The 15354-nt window shown below is 57.6% G+C and overlaps 6 protein-coding genes across 6 annotated transcripts; 2 read left to right on the top strand and 4 right to left on the bottom strand.

Moving 5' to 3' along the window:
* Nucleotides 1–136: 136 nt before the first annotated feature.
* On the bottom strand, nt 137–1192 carry E0L32_004413 (uncharacterized protein; the record flags this gene model as incomplete). The annotated part of the gene is made up of 1 exon (XM_031138821.1): nt 137–1192. The coding sequence occupies one exon, from the start codon at nt 1190–1192 to the stop codon at nt 137–139; it is 1056 nt and encodes a 351-aa protein (XP_030997144.1).
* A 1352-nt stretch (nt 1193–2544) lies between these two features.
* E0L32_004412 (uncharacterized protein) lies at nt 2545–3144 on the top strand (the record flags this gene model as incomplete). The annotated part of the gene is made up of 2 exons (XM_031138820.1): nt 2545–2547; nt 2752–3144. 2 exons carry the CDS (start codon nt 2545–2547, stop codon nt 3142–3144), a joined length of 396 nt encoding a protein of 131 aa, XP_030997143.1.
* A 622-nt stretch (nt 3145–3766) lies between these two features.
* E0L32_004411 (uncharacterized protein) lies at nt 3767–5541 on the bottom strand (the record flags this gene model as incomplete). The annotated part of the gene is made up of 2 exons (XM_031138819.1): nt 3767–5348; nt 5411–5541. 2 exons carry the CDS (start codon nt 5539–5541, stop codon nt 3767–3769), a joined length of 1713 nt encoding a protein of 570 aa, XP_030997142.1.
* A 2148-nt stretch (nt 5542–7689) lies between these two features.
* E0L32_004410 (uncharacterized protein) lies at nt 7690–10354 on the bottom strand (the record flags this gene model as incomplete). Its single annotated transcript, XM_031138818.1, has 5 exons — nt 7690–8189; nt 8245–8516; nt 8581–9567; nt 9623–10259; nt 10312–10354. The coding sequence occupies 5 exons, from the start codon at nt 10352–10354 to the stop codon at nt 7690–7692; spliced, it is 2439 nt and encodes an 812-aa protein (XP_030997141.1).
* Nucleotides 10355–11564: 1210 nt separating this feature from the next.
* Nucleotides 11565–12538, top strand: E0L32_004409 (uncharacterized protein; the record flags this gene model as incomplete). Its single annotated transcript, XM_031138817.1, has 2 exons — nt 11565–12172; nt 12271–12538. The coding sequence occupies 2 exons, from the start codon at nt 11565–11567 to the stop codon at nt 12536–12538; spliced, it is 876 nt and encodes a 291-aa protein (XP_030997140.1).
* A 440-nt stretch (nt 12539–12978) lies between these two features.
* Nucleotides 12979–14233, bottom strand: E0L32_004408 (uncharacterized protein; the record flags this gene model as incomplete). Its single annotated transcript, XM_031138816.1, has 3 exons — nt 12979–13867; nt 13929–14078; nt 14202–14233. The coding sequence occupies 3 exons, from the start codon at nt 14231–14233 to the stop codon at nt 12979–12981; spliced, it is 1071 nt and encodes a 356-aa protein (XP_030997139.1).
* Nucleotides 14234–15354: the final 1121 nt, after the last annotated feature.

Here is a 15354-nt window from a genome sequence, read left to right as displayed (position 1 = left end):
TGCGTGTGTTCTTATTCGCGCCTAGGCGGGCGTCTAAGCTAAAGCATGCCGTCCCCGGGGAGGAGGCTTCGGGGTACTCCCCAAGGCCACTAGCCAATCTGTTGCCGTAATTAGCTATTGCCGCATCAACACTCGACTACACATGAGAATGGCGCCTGGCTTTTGCATCAAACCCCGGCCTTGTCCCTTTCTCTCCTCCCGCTTCGCTGCCGCCATTCGAAGATGCACTGAGGCGCCGGAAAAAGTGCGACCACGAGCGTTCCGTTCGTATTGGTCGGGCAGTAGCATTGCTGTCATGGCTTTTCCGCCGGGTCTTCCCGCTGGAGCTTGTCCGATCGTCGTCCCCGTCAGGATGGGCGTTTTCCCTCCACAGGTAGAGAAGGTTTGCGATACGAGTCGGCATTGACGATCGTTCTCCATTCTCGGTGTCGGTAGAGAGACGGCGGATAGATCTGCTGGGCCTCCTCGGCTGCGACTGGCAGCAGTGGTTACAGCTGTCGCAGCATCCACTCCTGGGGCTCCAGAAAGACCGCCGTCGGCCCTTTCCTGCCTCTTCTTCTGCAGCACGGGGCTCGTCCCAGCCGTGCCGCAACCAGAGCTCGTGATTCTTCATGAACTCCTCGGCCTGCGAGTCTGCGAGGTCTTGCTGGAGCTGCCTGTCCTGCTCGAGAGAACCCGAGCCGCGCTGTTGCTCGACCAGATGGCACCACAGAGCGTGGCCGATCTCATCGTTGATGACCGGGACTTGGACGAGGCGCTTGCAGGCGGCGGTACCCGGGGCCGCATCGAGGTTGCCGAAGCCGCGCAGTTCGTGGATGGGGATGTCGCAGGTGATGCGGATGCTGTCCCAGTGTGACTCCCAGCCCTCGCGGACAAACTCGGAGACGTAGTCGCGGGCGTCGAATACGGCGTCGAGATGCGGATCGATGGGATCCAGCTGCTCGGCCGGTTCGCAGTGTGCCTCGGGCTGCTGTTGTTGCTCCAGCATGGCTTGTGGCGCACGAGAGAGAGGCGATAGGGGCGAGTTCGGCGTGAGCGGCGAGGGCTCTGATGCGTTGGAGGAGGATGTTCTTCTCTTACCAAAGACAAAGAGTCGGTTTGGTATGGATACCCGTGTCTTCAAGAGGGGCCTGGGCGGGCCATAGCTGGCCGCCCAGGTCCAGTGGGAGAGCGGCGCAAGTTCTTCTCTCATCTTTGCGCCGTTTGGTAGAGCTGAACCGCTACGTTCAAGGTCAATGGTCCCGAAAGAAGACGGTCGATCTTGCCGAAGCGGGTGTCCGAGCCAGAGGATCTATGGTGAAGACTTCTCTGGATAGATTTGGGAGAAAGCTCGATCCGGGTAAGCATAGATGGGATGGGATCATCATTACTGGCGGGAGACATGGAGAGGAAGGACACATGGGCTGCTTAAAACATGCTCTTTGTGCTCTCAGAGTCTGCCTTCAATAGCAATAGAATTCAGCTCGAAGGCTACCCTTGGCATTGAATGCTGGCCCTATGTGCGGTGGCCATGGTAAAGGGGGCGCCGTGCCTTGGAAACCAAGTGAAGCTTAAGGGGGGCGATGCGCCATTGTTCGTGGCAAGCCCCCCCGCTGGGAGTGCTTTGTTTGTTCAACAGCCTTGTGTTGCACTGAAAGAATGGATTGCCCATTGTGCGATGGATAATGAGTTTGTCAATGAACAAAAGGGACAGGAATGATGCATCCATGGGTCAGACGAAAGAAAGGCGTTGGGATGGGACCAACCATTGTCAACTGGTGTGGGGGTTGCGGCGCTCTATTCATTGACTAGCAATGAGGGTTCTGGTAGGCCAGGGAAGAAAGAAGAAAAAGAGAACCTTTGTTTTAGGTACAAGCCACCATAATCACTTCACTTGAGGCCGATCTGGGCCAAAGTGAGCGTCCATCTCAACGATATCTGGTGGTCGTGAGCGCGGCATCTGAGCGCTTGGGCGTGGACTCCCTGCCCATGTGCTGTCCATGGTCAAGCCCCTTTTGCATCTGCTCACAATAACCCTCATGCCAATCGCAAGGCCATGACGTCTCTGCCCTTTTTTTTTTCTTCTTTCTTTCCATACCTGGGCACACTTGAAAGTCAACTTGAGATGAATGAATGAATGAGTGAACAGAGCCAATCACAGGCCAGCGTCGGCAGCCCAGAAATTCCGATGGCCCGCCGAAAATTGAAGCCAGCCACACCACTGATGTTGGTCAATAATGCACGACGCTCCGGTCCCGCAAATCGGCTTTAAGCATGGGTCCATCTTAGTGCAGGAGTGCAGGTACTTGGCTGGAGAGGCGGAGAGGCAGGTACTCTGTACAGAGAGAATATTGAAGACCCATTCAATTTTTCGAGCGCCTCTCATCGGCTGACCTTGTCTACACCACCACCGAAAAAAAAAAGTCGCGATCGTCGCATCGCAGAGATTCACGGCAGAAGCGCGCTCTCGCTCTCGCTCTCTGCTCACCTCCCAGTATTCTCTCTCTCTCCTGAAGACCCGGATTCACTTCTTGGTGTCTGCATTTCCTCCCACAGCCTTTCAAGATGGTACGTTCAAGCCGAACCCTCCTGAAGAAGCTTCCGGTGCCGCCATTGCTACCCTCGGCATGTGCAACGCCACCAGCAACACATCTATCTACCTATTCCCTTGCTCTTACTGCATCTCTTTTCCCGTGACTGCTCTGGATGAGTGAACCACACCACTAACACAATTCCTCCTCCTGCACACAGGCGCACCGCATCATAACCCAGGTCGTCCTCGTCGGCTCTCGCGTCCTCGGTCGCGCCTTCGCCGAAGCCTACAAACAGGCCTCGGCCTCCTCCCAGTACCAGCGCGCCCAGGCCAAAGCCGGCAACGGCTCCTCCGTCCGCGCCTCCCTCTCCTCGGGCATGACCCTCGACGAGGCCTGCAAGATCCTCAACGTAAAGCCCCCGCAGGGCGGCAAGGCCGACATGGAGGACATCATGGCCCGCTTCAAGAAGCTGTTCGACGCCAACGACCCGGAGAAGGGCGGCTCCTTCTACCTCCAGAGCAAGATCCTGCGCGCGCGTGAGCGCTACGAGGCCGAGGTCCGGCCCTTCCAAGAAAAGGCCGCGGCGGAAGCGGACGCCAAAGAGGTGCCCAAGGTGTACAAGGACCGGTGACGAGGTTCCGTGGAAGGGTGGGAAGCTGAGCCGCGACAAGCTCGTATGGGTGCATTTGCTCGGATGGCCTCGATACCGAACCCTCGGCAATGACGCCGTCTGCGAGAGAAGAGGATCTATCTAACCAGACGGTCTCTCTGTTGACCCGCGACGCCTGTCCCTCCCTCCCATCCGAACGACCGATCGCCTCTATACGACTCAACCCCGCGTTCTCTTCTGCTTTCAACTGTGTATATATTCCATCTTCACTCGAAAAATAAGGCATGGCCTGGCGTTTGGTCGGGAGACTTTGAAAAAGAAAAGAAACTTGGATCGGTTTAGACGTTTCCAATCAGAGCGGGAAGGGCCAGGGCTCGGGGGACCTTCTCTTGTTGTAAGAATATTCTTGTACCATTATCATGAGAGTCACGGAGCGTGTATTTGTGGGCTGCATGCATCTTTAGACGTTGGCCACGCTGTAGTAAAATTGAGGAATTTATTCTTGTAATACACCTTTACACTCACAAGGATACACATGAAAAAGGATATCTAGTTTCTTGGCCGAACCCGTCCGTGAGTCTGCGCCCCTTGAAACAAAGCTGACAAGGTTGTGACAGATCAATCTATCTTTTTTCCGTATTAATCATAACCATCCAGACCCCCCCGAGCTCCGAAACAGGCCTCCTCCCCTCTTGCCGTTATTGCGTGCCTGCGGCGGCCGAGACGGCGAGGCGGCAGCACTGCTGGCCTGGCCCGGGCTGAACAGCCCCCGCCCGAATACACCGGAGCTAGGCGCGCCCGAGTATCTCGCCTCCCCTCCTCCGGCCCTCGACCCATCGGGACTGACGCTGCTGCCAAACTCGCTCGCGTTGCTCCACTGGCCCGGATCCTGCGGCGGCGGCTGCTGCTGATACTGATGGTGGTGAAGCGACAGCGGCGCTGGCACCGGCGGCATCCCCTCGCCCGTCGTCGTCGTCCCTGTCGTCGTCGTCGTCGCCCCCGTGCTGCTCTCCACGTGCGTCGTCGTGAACCCGGGCCCCGCGTGCCCGGGCGGCATGGGCCACAGGTGCGAGAACTGCTGCCGCGCGACGGGCGCCTGCTGGATCACGATGCGCACGTCGTTAGCCGGGTCGCGCCCGCTCGACGCGGCCGTCGAGTTGGAGTGGAGCGCCGACCCCAAGCCCGAGCCCGACCCCGCCACAGCCGCAGCCGCCCCCTGTTCCGAGGGCGGGGTCACCTGCTGCCGGCGCTGGGCGAGCTTCGAACGGTGGCGCTGCACGGAGTGCCGGATGATGAAGGCGATGATGCCGAGGAAGACGAGGAAGGCGAAGGAGCCTATGATGACCCCGACGATCTGCTCATTGGAGAGCGCCGAGGGTGGTGTGGATGGCGGTGCGGTGGATGACGAAGTGGGCGTTGGGGTGAGCATGGTTCCCGGGGTGCCGCGCATGGTGTCCGATGAGGAAGGAAGGGGCGTCGAGGGTGTTTCTGCCCCTGTCGACGCGGTCTCGCTTGAGGGAGGCGTAGTTGTAGTCTCGATGTTCGTGCTGGTTGCGGGTAAGGGGCTGCTTGAAGGAATGTCGGATTGTGAGCTTTGGTGTATGCCGGAACTCTCAGTGCTGCTTGGTCCAATGGCGGATGACGAGGGCACTCCTACAGGAGTCTGAGGCCCAGTCTGGGTGGTCTGCCCTTGGTCTCGAGAGCCCGTGGGCACGTTCTGCCCGCCAGTTGGCTGCGCAGCCGAAGTGGTGACTCCTGCTCCCGGTGGGACGTAGATGGTCGTGGCGGTGGAAGTGGTGTAGGTCGCCCTCGGGGCCGAGATGATCGTCGTAAAGATGGTGTGAGTGATGGTCTGCGTGACAGTCGTTGTGATCTCGATGGTTTTCGTGGTCGTGATGGTGACGACCGCCTGTCTCGGCATGAACCGCAGTCCGGATACTGCATATCCTTCTGCCCTCTCTGGTGATGATACAGGAGCAAATGCTATGGCTGGGTGCATTCGAGGTTTCCGGCGGAGCAGACCTCGGTTCACGTCTCGATGTGCAGAAGGAGCCTTGGTTGGGCGCTGATTAGAGCCGGTGACAGACGTGACCGTGCGTGTGTTTGTCTGTGTCCTGCGGCCGAGGTCAAGCAAGGTGAGCGTCTCAACGACAGTAGTGAAGGCAACACTTGTCGTGGTCTTGGTCTTGTGCACCGTTGCAACGGCAGTCGAGTTGCCTCGCGGTCTAATGTGTCGTCAGTCATTGGCTCCTGGACGGTCAAAATACCCTGGCTGGATGGGACTTACAAAGTTTTTGAAGTCCCATTCTCGTCATGGGAGTCGACAAGCGCTGTTGAACTGGGCACTGTAGAAAGGGAAGTTTGTCCAGCTACGAGGTGGACAGCGAAAAACGCAATAGTAGCCACCGACAAGTGCATGGCTCAGGTCTTGCTCATCGTGCTCGATGTGGCACGGTGTTTGTAGGACTGGTCCGGTAAAGGGAGAAGATAATTAAACAAGGCGGTTTATCCTGCTTTGAAGCAGCGATGCCGATAGAAGCATGAGAAACGAATGTAAAAAGTTGGGAAGAATCAGGCTCATCACAGGATGATGAACCAGGTTGAATTCCCCAGACGTTGAGAGAGGACGAGAGACCAGCAATTTTACTCCAGATGATCATCTCACATCAAACCATCGAGCAAATACCCAATGGACGCGGGAGGCGGTTCCTGGGCCGGGCTACGAGGCGAACTTCTGGCAAAAATGGGCAAAGTGACGGGCCAGCCGGTGGAAAGGACATGATTCCTCATCCGGTACAAGGTCCTTCCCACCATCCGAGCCGTCCTCTTCGCGAAGCAGTACCACTGGGTGGATGGGCCCAATCTTGAAGTGCTGTTCCCGCAGAGCACTCACTCCTCTGATTGCTCGCTCGAGCATGATGGACCGCCCGGCGGGCCGTGGACGTCAATCAAGACGACATTGGGGCGGATGGTTGGCCTGGCCAGGAGGCGAAAGTCTGGTGCAGAGCGCCATCCGGTGTGCCGGCATGTCATGCGGAACTATTCTGGAAGACTTCTCTGGGTGGGTCAATGCGGAAGGGTCACGGTCAATGCCTGCTTGTCGCATGGCAGACGAACAGGCGACCAGGGAGCCTAACGTTGTGAAGAGGGCTGCAGCAGCACGAGCACAGGAACCATGCCGTGCTTCTGGGGATTGTCTCTGGGATGTGGCGTCAGACACTAGTGCAGGGTCTCATGCGGACGACAGGGCCGCCGAGACTCATCATTCGTCGCGTGGGTTTAATCAATCGGGACGGCGAAGGAAGTGATTATCGCGATTATCAGTGTCGCACTGCCAGGACTGTCATCTGTGCAAAGTCCTGGCGAATCTGGCAGCAGTCCACCTGCCGTGGCGTGCCGTTCACACTCACACCTTGTCCGTGACCAGGCTCACAGAAGGGGGAAGTTTTGCTGTAGGTCGAGGTCTGAGAGCTCGTGTACTTCGCGTTGTCCGGCACAACCTGCAAATCACTACATGCCGCGGCCAGGTTTGCTACTGCAATAGGCAAGGTTATTCCAAAGAAAGAAAGTTGCAAAGCAACGTGCTATGCAGACGCTTTAGAGAGCCACCGCTGGCTCACAATCGACGGTCGAAGGCAAAACCGGGGATGGAAGGAGGAAGCTACCAAGGTGGGAAGATGGCGATCAAATCGCCATGATCATGCGGGGGGGGCCGGGGGTGTGACTTGGGCCGGGTTTGGGCTTGCCGCTCACCCCGGACCCCGGATCCAGGCCAGCTCATGCTGTGTGGTATTCCCCAGGTTCAGTTTTCATCCGAACCCAAGGACAGTAACGGCACATTCCTTCGGTATTACTTTTATGCTACCCATCTCTGGCCCGTTCAATGGATGTATGTCTATCTCGAACCTGAGTGCCAAAGTCTAACCCTGCACTGCTTGATACCACCTTGTGAAACGATGCTTGCCTCCACCCGCACAAAAGACAGCACAGTTGGTGATATCAATGTAGGCGGTCTAACTTGTCGTAAAGTCGCCCTAAAGCCCTACGAAATACTGCTTCCAGAGCTGTCCTGACTACAAGAAGTACAACAGCCCAGCTCGAAGGCCACAAACTTCCGTACCATTTGCATATGACAGCATCAATGGCCACCCCAAGTAGAATAGCGCTACCAGTCAACAACAATGCAACTGCGATGAACGGCAGTAGCAAACACCGCCGTGGGGCTTTCTCGACATGTTTTGGTGTGCCGAGCGATTGTCTGATTCGGTACCCTCGTACCGTTATTAGTGCAGTGGCGATAGATTGCCAAGCCGAAAGGAAGATTGCTATGACCGGTAGGGTTGGTAGTCTTTCGGCGCGTCTTGTGCGTCTTGTAGATCGCGGGAAAAGCACCAAGATCACTGCCTGGGCATAAAGTGAGGCAACGGCAACAAGAAAGTCTCGTACGAGCCCGTATTCATCGCAGGGATGAGCCTGGGCCTCCATGTTGGTACCGGGTTGGTGGGGGAAGGGTGTCAACTTGGTCGCCGATGGAGGTTGCCCGCCCTCTGGGAGGGAAGAAGCGTCCTACAGCTTCCTCCTAACTAGACCCTTGAGAAAGTCAAAGCTGTTCTCGTCGCTTTGTAGGGCCCAAAACCTGCCCGTCGGCGCGTCGTTCGTGCCCAGCTCCTCCGCCCTAAGCAAGCCCCAGTCTCTGGTGATGCCCCGTATGCGAGCTCGCACGCCACCCTCGGCCTCGAGCGTCACAATCTGGTCCGTGTGCAACCAGTGTGCATAGTACCGCGCTTCCAGGTCTTCTGAGAAGCCAGTCCGGCAGAACTCTTTATAGAGCATCTCGAAGCGGCAGAGGATCGACGCAATGAGTTCTTCGACCAAAGTCTCGCAGCCGTCGTTCCCAGCGGGCAGATAGTTCTTGACGCAGGTGGTTGGGCGGTCGTTTACGGCATTGACGCCGATGCCCGCGACGACTTGGTAGTTACCGTCGCTGTAAGAGCACTGGAAAAGCAAGCCGCCGATTTTGACGTATGACTCATTCAAAGAAGCATCCTTGCCGGGCTTTTGGATATCTGCGTTCATCAGTCAGCTGGACGAGGAGCTTCAGAGATGGCGAGTGCCGCATACATATGTCATTGGGCCATTTTAACTTCACTGGAATGTCCTTGCAACCTGGTCTGAGCCCGCGAATACCCTCTGCGGTAGCAATGGCGGCCAGATAATTGATGAAGATGATGGGCCTGCTCGCTGCAAGCTTGTAGGAGTGATTAATGACGCTCGAGAAGATCATCTGTCCTGGAGGCGCAATCCAGACATTGCTGCCACGTCCACGGCCAGCCACCTGGGTCCGCGCGACCACTGTGAAGCCGGAGGGAAGGGTCGCAAGCAGGCCATGGTTTCTGCAAGATACCGTCAGTCATGCTCGCTTCAACAGACCGTCAACAGACGCGACTTGTCACTTACTGATCGAGAACAGTATTCGTGCTTGTCAGCACCTCCCCATACATAAGGCTATCGCCCCAGTCCTCCGCTTTGTGGTCGCGGGTCTGCCTGTAATTCTCCAGTGCTCTGTAGTAAACTTCGTGGTTGAAGAAGGGTGTTTCATGGCGACCGGGAACGCCCTGTTCGTGTACAATTAGCTCCTTTACTACTGCAGCATAGTCGATCATCTTGTTGGCGCCTTCATCGTTCTCTGACTTGGAAAATCTCTGGCCGATTTTGTCATCAGAGCCGATGTTGACCAGCCCGAGGTCGGAAGTGACTTGCTTGATCAAAATGTCGAGACCGCCGGAACTGTTCACCTCTGCAACGCTGCTGTCGTTGGATCCCTCGAGGAAAGCCTCCATCTTGGGATCGGCGACTGTCCTGGTTAAGATGTGGGCAATGTGCCTCGTACCCTCTGACGACAACAGGCCTCTGGGTGCGTCAGTGCCCATTTTGTGGGAGAGTTGTTCGAGAAGGTTATGGAGATAATTGAAGTCTTCTTCCGATTCATGATTGCCGTCGATCCTAGCGGCGGCTTTCATCAAGATGGGATGCTGCTGCGAGCCGAGGAGCAGCTCTTGCAGCACGGGAGTTATGTCACTAGTAAATACGTTCTTTTCATCCCTGCCATTGGGAGGCTGCGACTTTGATGAGCGCTTCTGGGTGTCAGCCAAACGCACAGAGAAGGTGTCGGTGCCCCCCTTGATGACATCCCTGGTGCCTTCTTTCTTGATGATGTCCTGCCAGGAGTGCCACAACTCGGCCGCTTGGTCCGGGTGCAGACAAGTGACATGAAGGGGAGTGAGTTCAGGGACCGGCGGAGTGACTTGGTTCACAGTGAGGCCGAGCGACGAGAGGCATTGCCTTAACAGCTCTTCTCTGTGCTCGTCGTCTTCCTTTACAGCTCGTAGTAAGTCGCCGTATGCAGGAATGTCCGGCTGAGGAGTGAGATTGGCGGATGCGAATCTGTGCGGGCAGTCAGTAGCTAACTCGGACGCTTGGAGACATGTCGGTTGCTGACTCGATATGAGGTCCCGTCAGGACAGCTGCTCCTTTGCCGACGGTGCAGTAGACAATGGCAGCCTGGCCATCTCCACCATCCACGTCAAGCGTGTCTGCATAGGAAGCCAACACCTTGACGTCCTGGCCCTCAAACTGCGCCGCATCGACGAAGACACCGCCGCCATTGTGGTAGCAGCGCAGCGATGGTGGCAGGCGACCGGCACCTTGGAGCTGCTTGGATGGGGTGAGCCGAATGGCCCTGGCACCCTTCTCGCTGTGGTACTGGAACCCTTTGAAGGCACCGCCGCGGCACGTCCCCGGGAAGAAGGCCAGCTCCCTACTGCCGACCACTTCCAGAGGCGCGTTGCCAACCTCGAACTCGCACCGGTTGCTCCCGTAGTAGCTGCCGGCGCAAAAGCCAAAGTATCGACCACCGGCACGCACGTACTGGGTGATGGAGCGATTCCCGGCGCCATTGAGGACCCGACAGTAGCCCAGATCGGCGCCACCGGGAAAGACCAACAGGGCGCAGGTAGCGGCCCAGGGCTCCTTGAGCAGGTGGTTCTCGCCGACAGGGTTCACGGCGTATGTGGGGGCGAGGAGCTGGCGGAGGGAGAAGAGACAGTGCTTCACTGACTCACTGGACGTCCCCGGACCTAGATGGAAAACCGATCATTAGAGGAGGCATGAAATGCAGGAGGGTATGACCTATACCGGTGTATACCAGCACATTCATCTTGTGCGGAGCCATGGTTCGGGTTCCGAGAATATGTGCGTGGCCGAGCAGGTTCGGAGCGGAGGATCGGGGTGTGTGTACCGTTTATCAAAGAGACCAGGACCTGAAAAAAGTCGCGCCACTTTGAGATCCGGGGGCACTTGAGAACCTTAACTCTTTCGGACTACAAACACATCGTTCGCAACACTAAAGCAGAGATGTCAAAAAGCGACAGTGATGCTGCACAAGCGGCGCAGGCTGACGACGACGAACCAGATGAATGGTAAGCAGTCTTTTGTCTCTGACTTTGTATGGATCTCTGGCCGAGGTGGACGAGGCAGCTGGCGTTGAGTCAACAGTGAGCGCGCACACACACGACGACGCCTTCCAAGTTGACCTCGGTCCTGCCCCAACAGAAGAGATCGCCCAACCAACGGAAAGCAGGATGGATCACTCACTAAAACCCGATGCAGGGACAAGCGGATCTTCAGCACTGGATGCGCAGGTACGTTCTCGCCGTGCCTGTAACTTAATCTCTAGCCCTGCATTCAATTCAGCTGGGGCAGCCACGAGCCTCGAACAGGGGGGTTGGATTTCATGGCCCGAGTGCAGCCGCGAATACCCACGCGCATTGCGGTCTCCTCCCCAGAAAGGGGACACTGAGCTAACACGCCATGTCTCTTGCTGCACTAGATGAGAACACCAAACTGACAGACTGCTACTACGAAAAGAAGGACTGGAGGGCATGTAAAGAAGAGGTAAGAATCCATGAGGCCAGGCCAGTGAGCGAGTGTACCAAAGCTAACAACAACACACGCTCGGCGCAAAAAAAGATGGAGAGATTCCGCGAGTGCTGGAAGCAGCATGACAACGACAAGAGGACAGCCACCAAGGATGTCGACGAGAAGGCCAAATGAGCCACGCATGATCATTGATCACAGCGACCTGACCTGTTGTATTTTTATACCAGCATTGCATAAAGAAAGAAATGTATACTTGTCGCTACTCAATACATTGAAGCGGAACAGACCAATATCTAAATCCCATCACGAAGCTCCCCGGAATTGGATGGTTGATTGCCATGATCTCATCGACTTTCAGGTGATTGGTCCAAGCTCCAGGGAGGTCCAGGGTGCCTATCCTGGCCGCCCGCCTAGTTAAAAAATATCCCCAAAGCTCCAATCGCCATAGCCACCATCCATACCCTGCCTTCTACCACAACGTCGCATCACATCACAAGACAACAATGATACCCTCGAGGATACCACACGCCCTCAGGCCCCTCCGGCTGGTCTCGCGATCGACCCTGCGGTCCGCCTCTAGCTCCGCGACCAACACCGCAGCCCTCAAGCCCAAAGCCCAGCCCCGTCGCGCCGCCTTCTCCTCGTCCACGCCCCTCCGCCAAAAAGTCGCCGGGGAAGATCGCCTGCCTCCGAGCCAGCTGCCGGGCCGCAAGGGCACCCGCGACCAGCAGTCCGCCATCCCCCCGGCCGCCGAAGCCGCCGACTCTGCGCCTGCCGTCTTTGCCCCCGTGCCCGAGCCTACATCTTCCGCGCCGCTGCCCTCGGCGCCCGAGATCGGCAACAATGGCAACGGCATCGACTGGAGCCAGTCCTTCCACGGCCTGTCGACGACGCCCTTCAGCCCCGAGACGGCGGCGATCCTCATGAGCCCCATCGACATGCAGGACGTCGAGGTCAAGCCCGACGGCATCATCTACCTGCCCGAGATCAAGTACCGGCGCATCCTGAACCAGGCCTTCGGCCCCGGTGGCTGGGGTCTTGCGCCCAGGGGCGAGGTGACGGTCAGCGAGAAGGTCGTGTCGAGGGAGTACGCCCTCATTGTCCACGGACGGTACGCTGTCTTCCCTTGTTCTCCCATGCCTCGCCGGTTACCTACATGACTCGTCCCCGCAGGCTTCCCTGATGGCTGACCACAGAGTCGCAACACAGATACATCGCACAAGCGCGCGGCGAATGCCAGTACTTCTCCGAAGAGACGATACCGACGGCCAGCGAGGGCTGCAAGTCCAACGCCCTGCTGCGGTGCTGCAAGGACCTGGGCATCGCCTCGGAGCTGTGGGATCCGCGCTTCATCCGCGAGTTCAAGAAGAAGCACGCCCGCGAGGTCTGGGTCGAGCACGTCGTCAACAAGAAGAAGCGACAGATCTGGATCCGCAAGGACGGCGACCCGGCTTACCCTTATAAGCTGTCCAAGTAGGCAAAGAGGATCAGCGATGTTGGCTCGTCGTTGAATACCCGGTATTACAATTACAATTACAAGAAGGCCGGTTGTTTCATAAATCACGGGGGGTAGTTGTACGATAGATATGAGAGGTTCTGCATGGCAAGTTCCAGTGTTGGGCCATGGGGTCATGGCCATATGTTGTAGACGACCTATAAACTGCAGCGGCATCATACATGTAATATATACGGGAGCAAATAGATATAAAACACATTCAGCACTTCACTACAGCGTTCAGGACAAGGACCCGATGCAAGGATCGCGAATTGAGACGGATGTCAGTGTTGGCCAAGGTCGATTGCTGACCAAAGACTCTATCGATACTCCAGCCTAATGATAAAAAAAAGAGTGCAGCACCCTATCCCATTACCAGTCCCAACGCCGTGTCCCAGATCCCGTTCAGACGTCTCCATCAACTACTCGTCCTTCTTCTTGTCCGGCGCCGCCGCGCCGGCCCAACCCCACGGCATCCACGAGCCACTGCCCCCCGCAGCAGACGGCGTGGGCCGCGCGCTCTCGTCCAGGTCCTCGGCGCCGCTCTCGGCCTCGATCTTCTCAAAGTCGGCCTCGCTGCGGCTCTTGCTCAGGCCGCTCTGCGCGCTGAGCTTGCGCTGCAGCGCATCGCCGCCCTCGGCGGACGCCGCAGCTTCCCTATCGAGGCTCATGCTGTCTCCCCTCTGCTGCTGCTGCTGTTGTTGCTCCTGCAGCTGCGCCGCTTCGCGGTCCAGGGCGAACAGCAGCGTCGTCAGGCGCTCGCGCTGCGTCGCGAGGAAGGACATGCGCTCCGACTCGCGCACGGTGGGCGGGATCAGCGTGCCCGAGGCCGTCACCGCCTCTCCGCGCGTGGTCGCCGCCGCCCTGGCTGCGTTGCTGCTGCTGCTGCTGCTGGTCGCCGCGGCGCTGGTAGCGGCGCTGACGGCGCTGGCGAGCAGGTTGTAAAAGTCGGCGCCCGCGGTGCCGGCGGCGTCGGCCGAGGGCCACCGGGCGCTGGGCAGGCTGAAGCGGGCCAGCAGGGACTGGGTGTAGCTCTGGGGCGCGGCCGAGGCGTTGGTCTGCTGCTGCTGGGGCTCGCTCGGGGGCATGCCCAGGATGTTGGTCTTAACGAGCTCGATGGCGCGCTTGAGGTAGGCGACGCCGGCGGCCCGGAGGCGGTCGTGGGCCGAGGCGATAAAGTCCTCGATCTGCGACTCGTTGTCCTGGAGCCAAGGGTGGATGTAGGTCTGGTAGATGATGCGGGCGCCCTGGGTTTGCGGCAGGACGAGGTAGAGGAGGAACAGGAGGCGGAGGTAGGCGTAAAAGGGTATCCTAGGACGACAGTATCAGTGCCCTGCATGCGCTTGAGATGGGTGTTCGCGAAGAGACGTACCACATCAAGATCCATTCAAACCAACTCTCGACGAGCAGCGCACAGGCTAGCACAACCCAGTACATGAGCCATGGTGTCAGTTCCGCCGGGTCGGAGGTCTTGAGGGCCTTGTAGGAGGCGAAGAGAGGGAAGAGAAAGGATGCGACGGAGCTGTGATGCTGATTAGCATTCGAGGACGTGACCGAGGTTCCCGCGCCCGCACGAGCAGATGGGACGGGTATCTACGTGCGGCGACGGCGATGGCGGGGTAGTAGTCCAGGCGAGGTGACGTACGATAAGGCTTTGGCGAAGATATCAAACACCATGTTTCCCCTTGGTAATGTAACGAACAGCGTGCGACAGGTTTCGAGGGTGGTGGACACTACGAGGTGCCTGGGAGAGGCCGAGGAAGAGAGTATGGATGCGCGCGCACGTCTTTCTTTCGTGGAAAGACAGAAGCAGAGGAACAGAGTCAAAAAAGGATAAGGCAGGCCCGTCTAAAGTACCTACCTTAGTCCTTGGTCTCGAGCATGTATTACACCACCCGCACAGCCGGCCAGCTCGAGTCGAGATCTACAAGTACATACAAAGCCCGGTCCAGGTGATAAGCTTCGGGGGAGTCTGGGGGCGCCGCTGGGCCAGTTTGGGGGGTTCTTAGTGGGGCCCAAAGTGTACCACGCGGACAAAGCAGATGCCTGCAGTAGTGGCAGATACTTGCTGGAATGGCGCCCTTTAGCTTAGCCCGCCCGCCAGTGCCGCTGAAAAGCCCACCTGTGCAGGATCCCCTCCCCCACAAGGCCCTGTACAATGGAGCGGATGACCCCACGGAAACTCGGGGGAAGGACTCCATCCGGCTTCATGGAATGAGGCAGTGATCTTGTAGGCGAGACTTTTCCTTGAAGAATCACAGTCTGCTAAGTAGCAGAGGGTTACTACCGGCCGCCAGCATGAGAAGCACTTGTTCGTTGGGAGAACGGGCAGGAACTGTGAGAGGAACGGAGACTGATAACAGATGGTTGGTTGGTCTACGTCATGCGCAGCCCAAATATCAGCTACTTGTACTTTGCTCGTACAAGTACTAGCGATGACTCGTCATCCCCGAGACAAAGTCGAGAAAGATGCCTATCTCAGTACCTATAGCTAAGGCAGGTATCGAGAGTCAGTCGAGACATTCAGGCAACAAATTACTCGGTGTCTGTGTCACCAGAGAACAGCAAGCACAGAGATCTCGTTCCGACAAGCACTGTGGCCTGAATAGGTGTTGAGTACCTGTCCTTTCTTACCAGCCGGCCGCGCGAGCCTGGGCCAGGCTCCATCAATTCATCCTTCTTTGCGCGCACCTTCACATGGCATTGGCACATTTTCCTCGAGATATCAGCAAAGTGTCTCGTTATTGCACAAGTCTACCGAATGACCCCAAGGCAACAGCAAAGTTGAGAACACGGTC

Source organism: Thyridium curvatum, assembly GCF_004353045.1.
Source record: "Thyridium curvatum strain D216 chromosome Unknown NODE_21_length_474914_cov_86.438106, whole genome shotgun sequence".
NCBI classification, from domain to species: Eukaryota; Fungi; Ascomycota; class Sordariomycetes; order Thyridiales; family Thyridiaceae; genus Thyridium; species Thyridium curvatum.
This window is presented reverse-complemented; position numbering and strand designations above follow the sequence as displayed.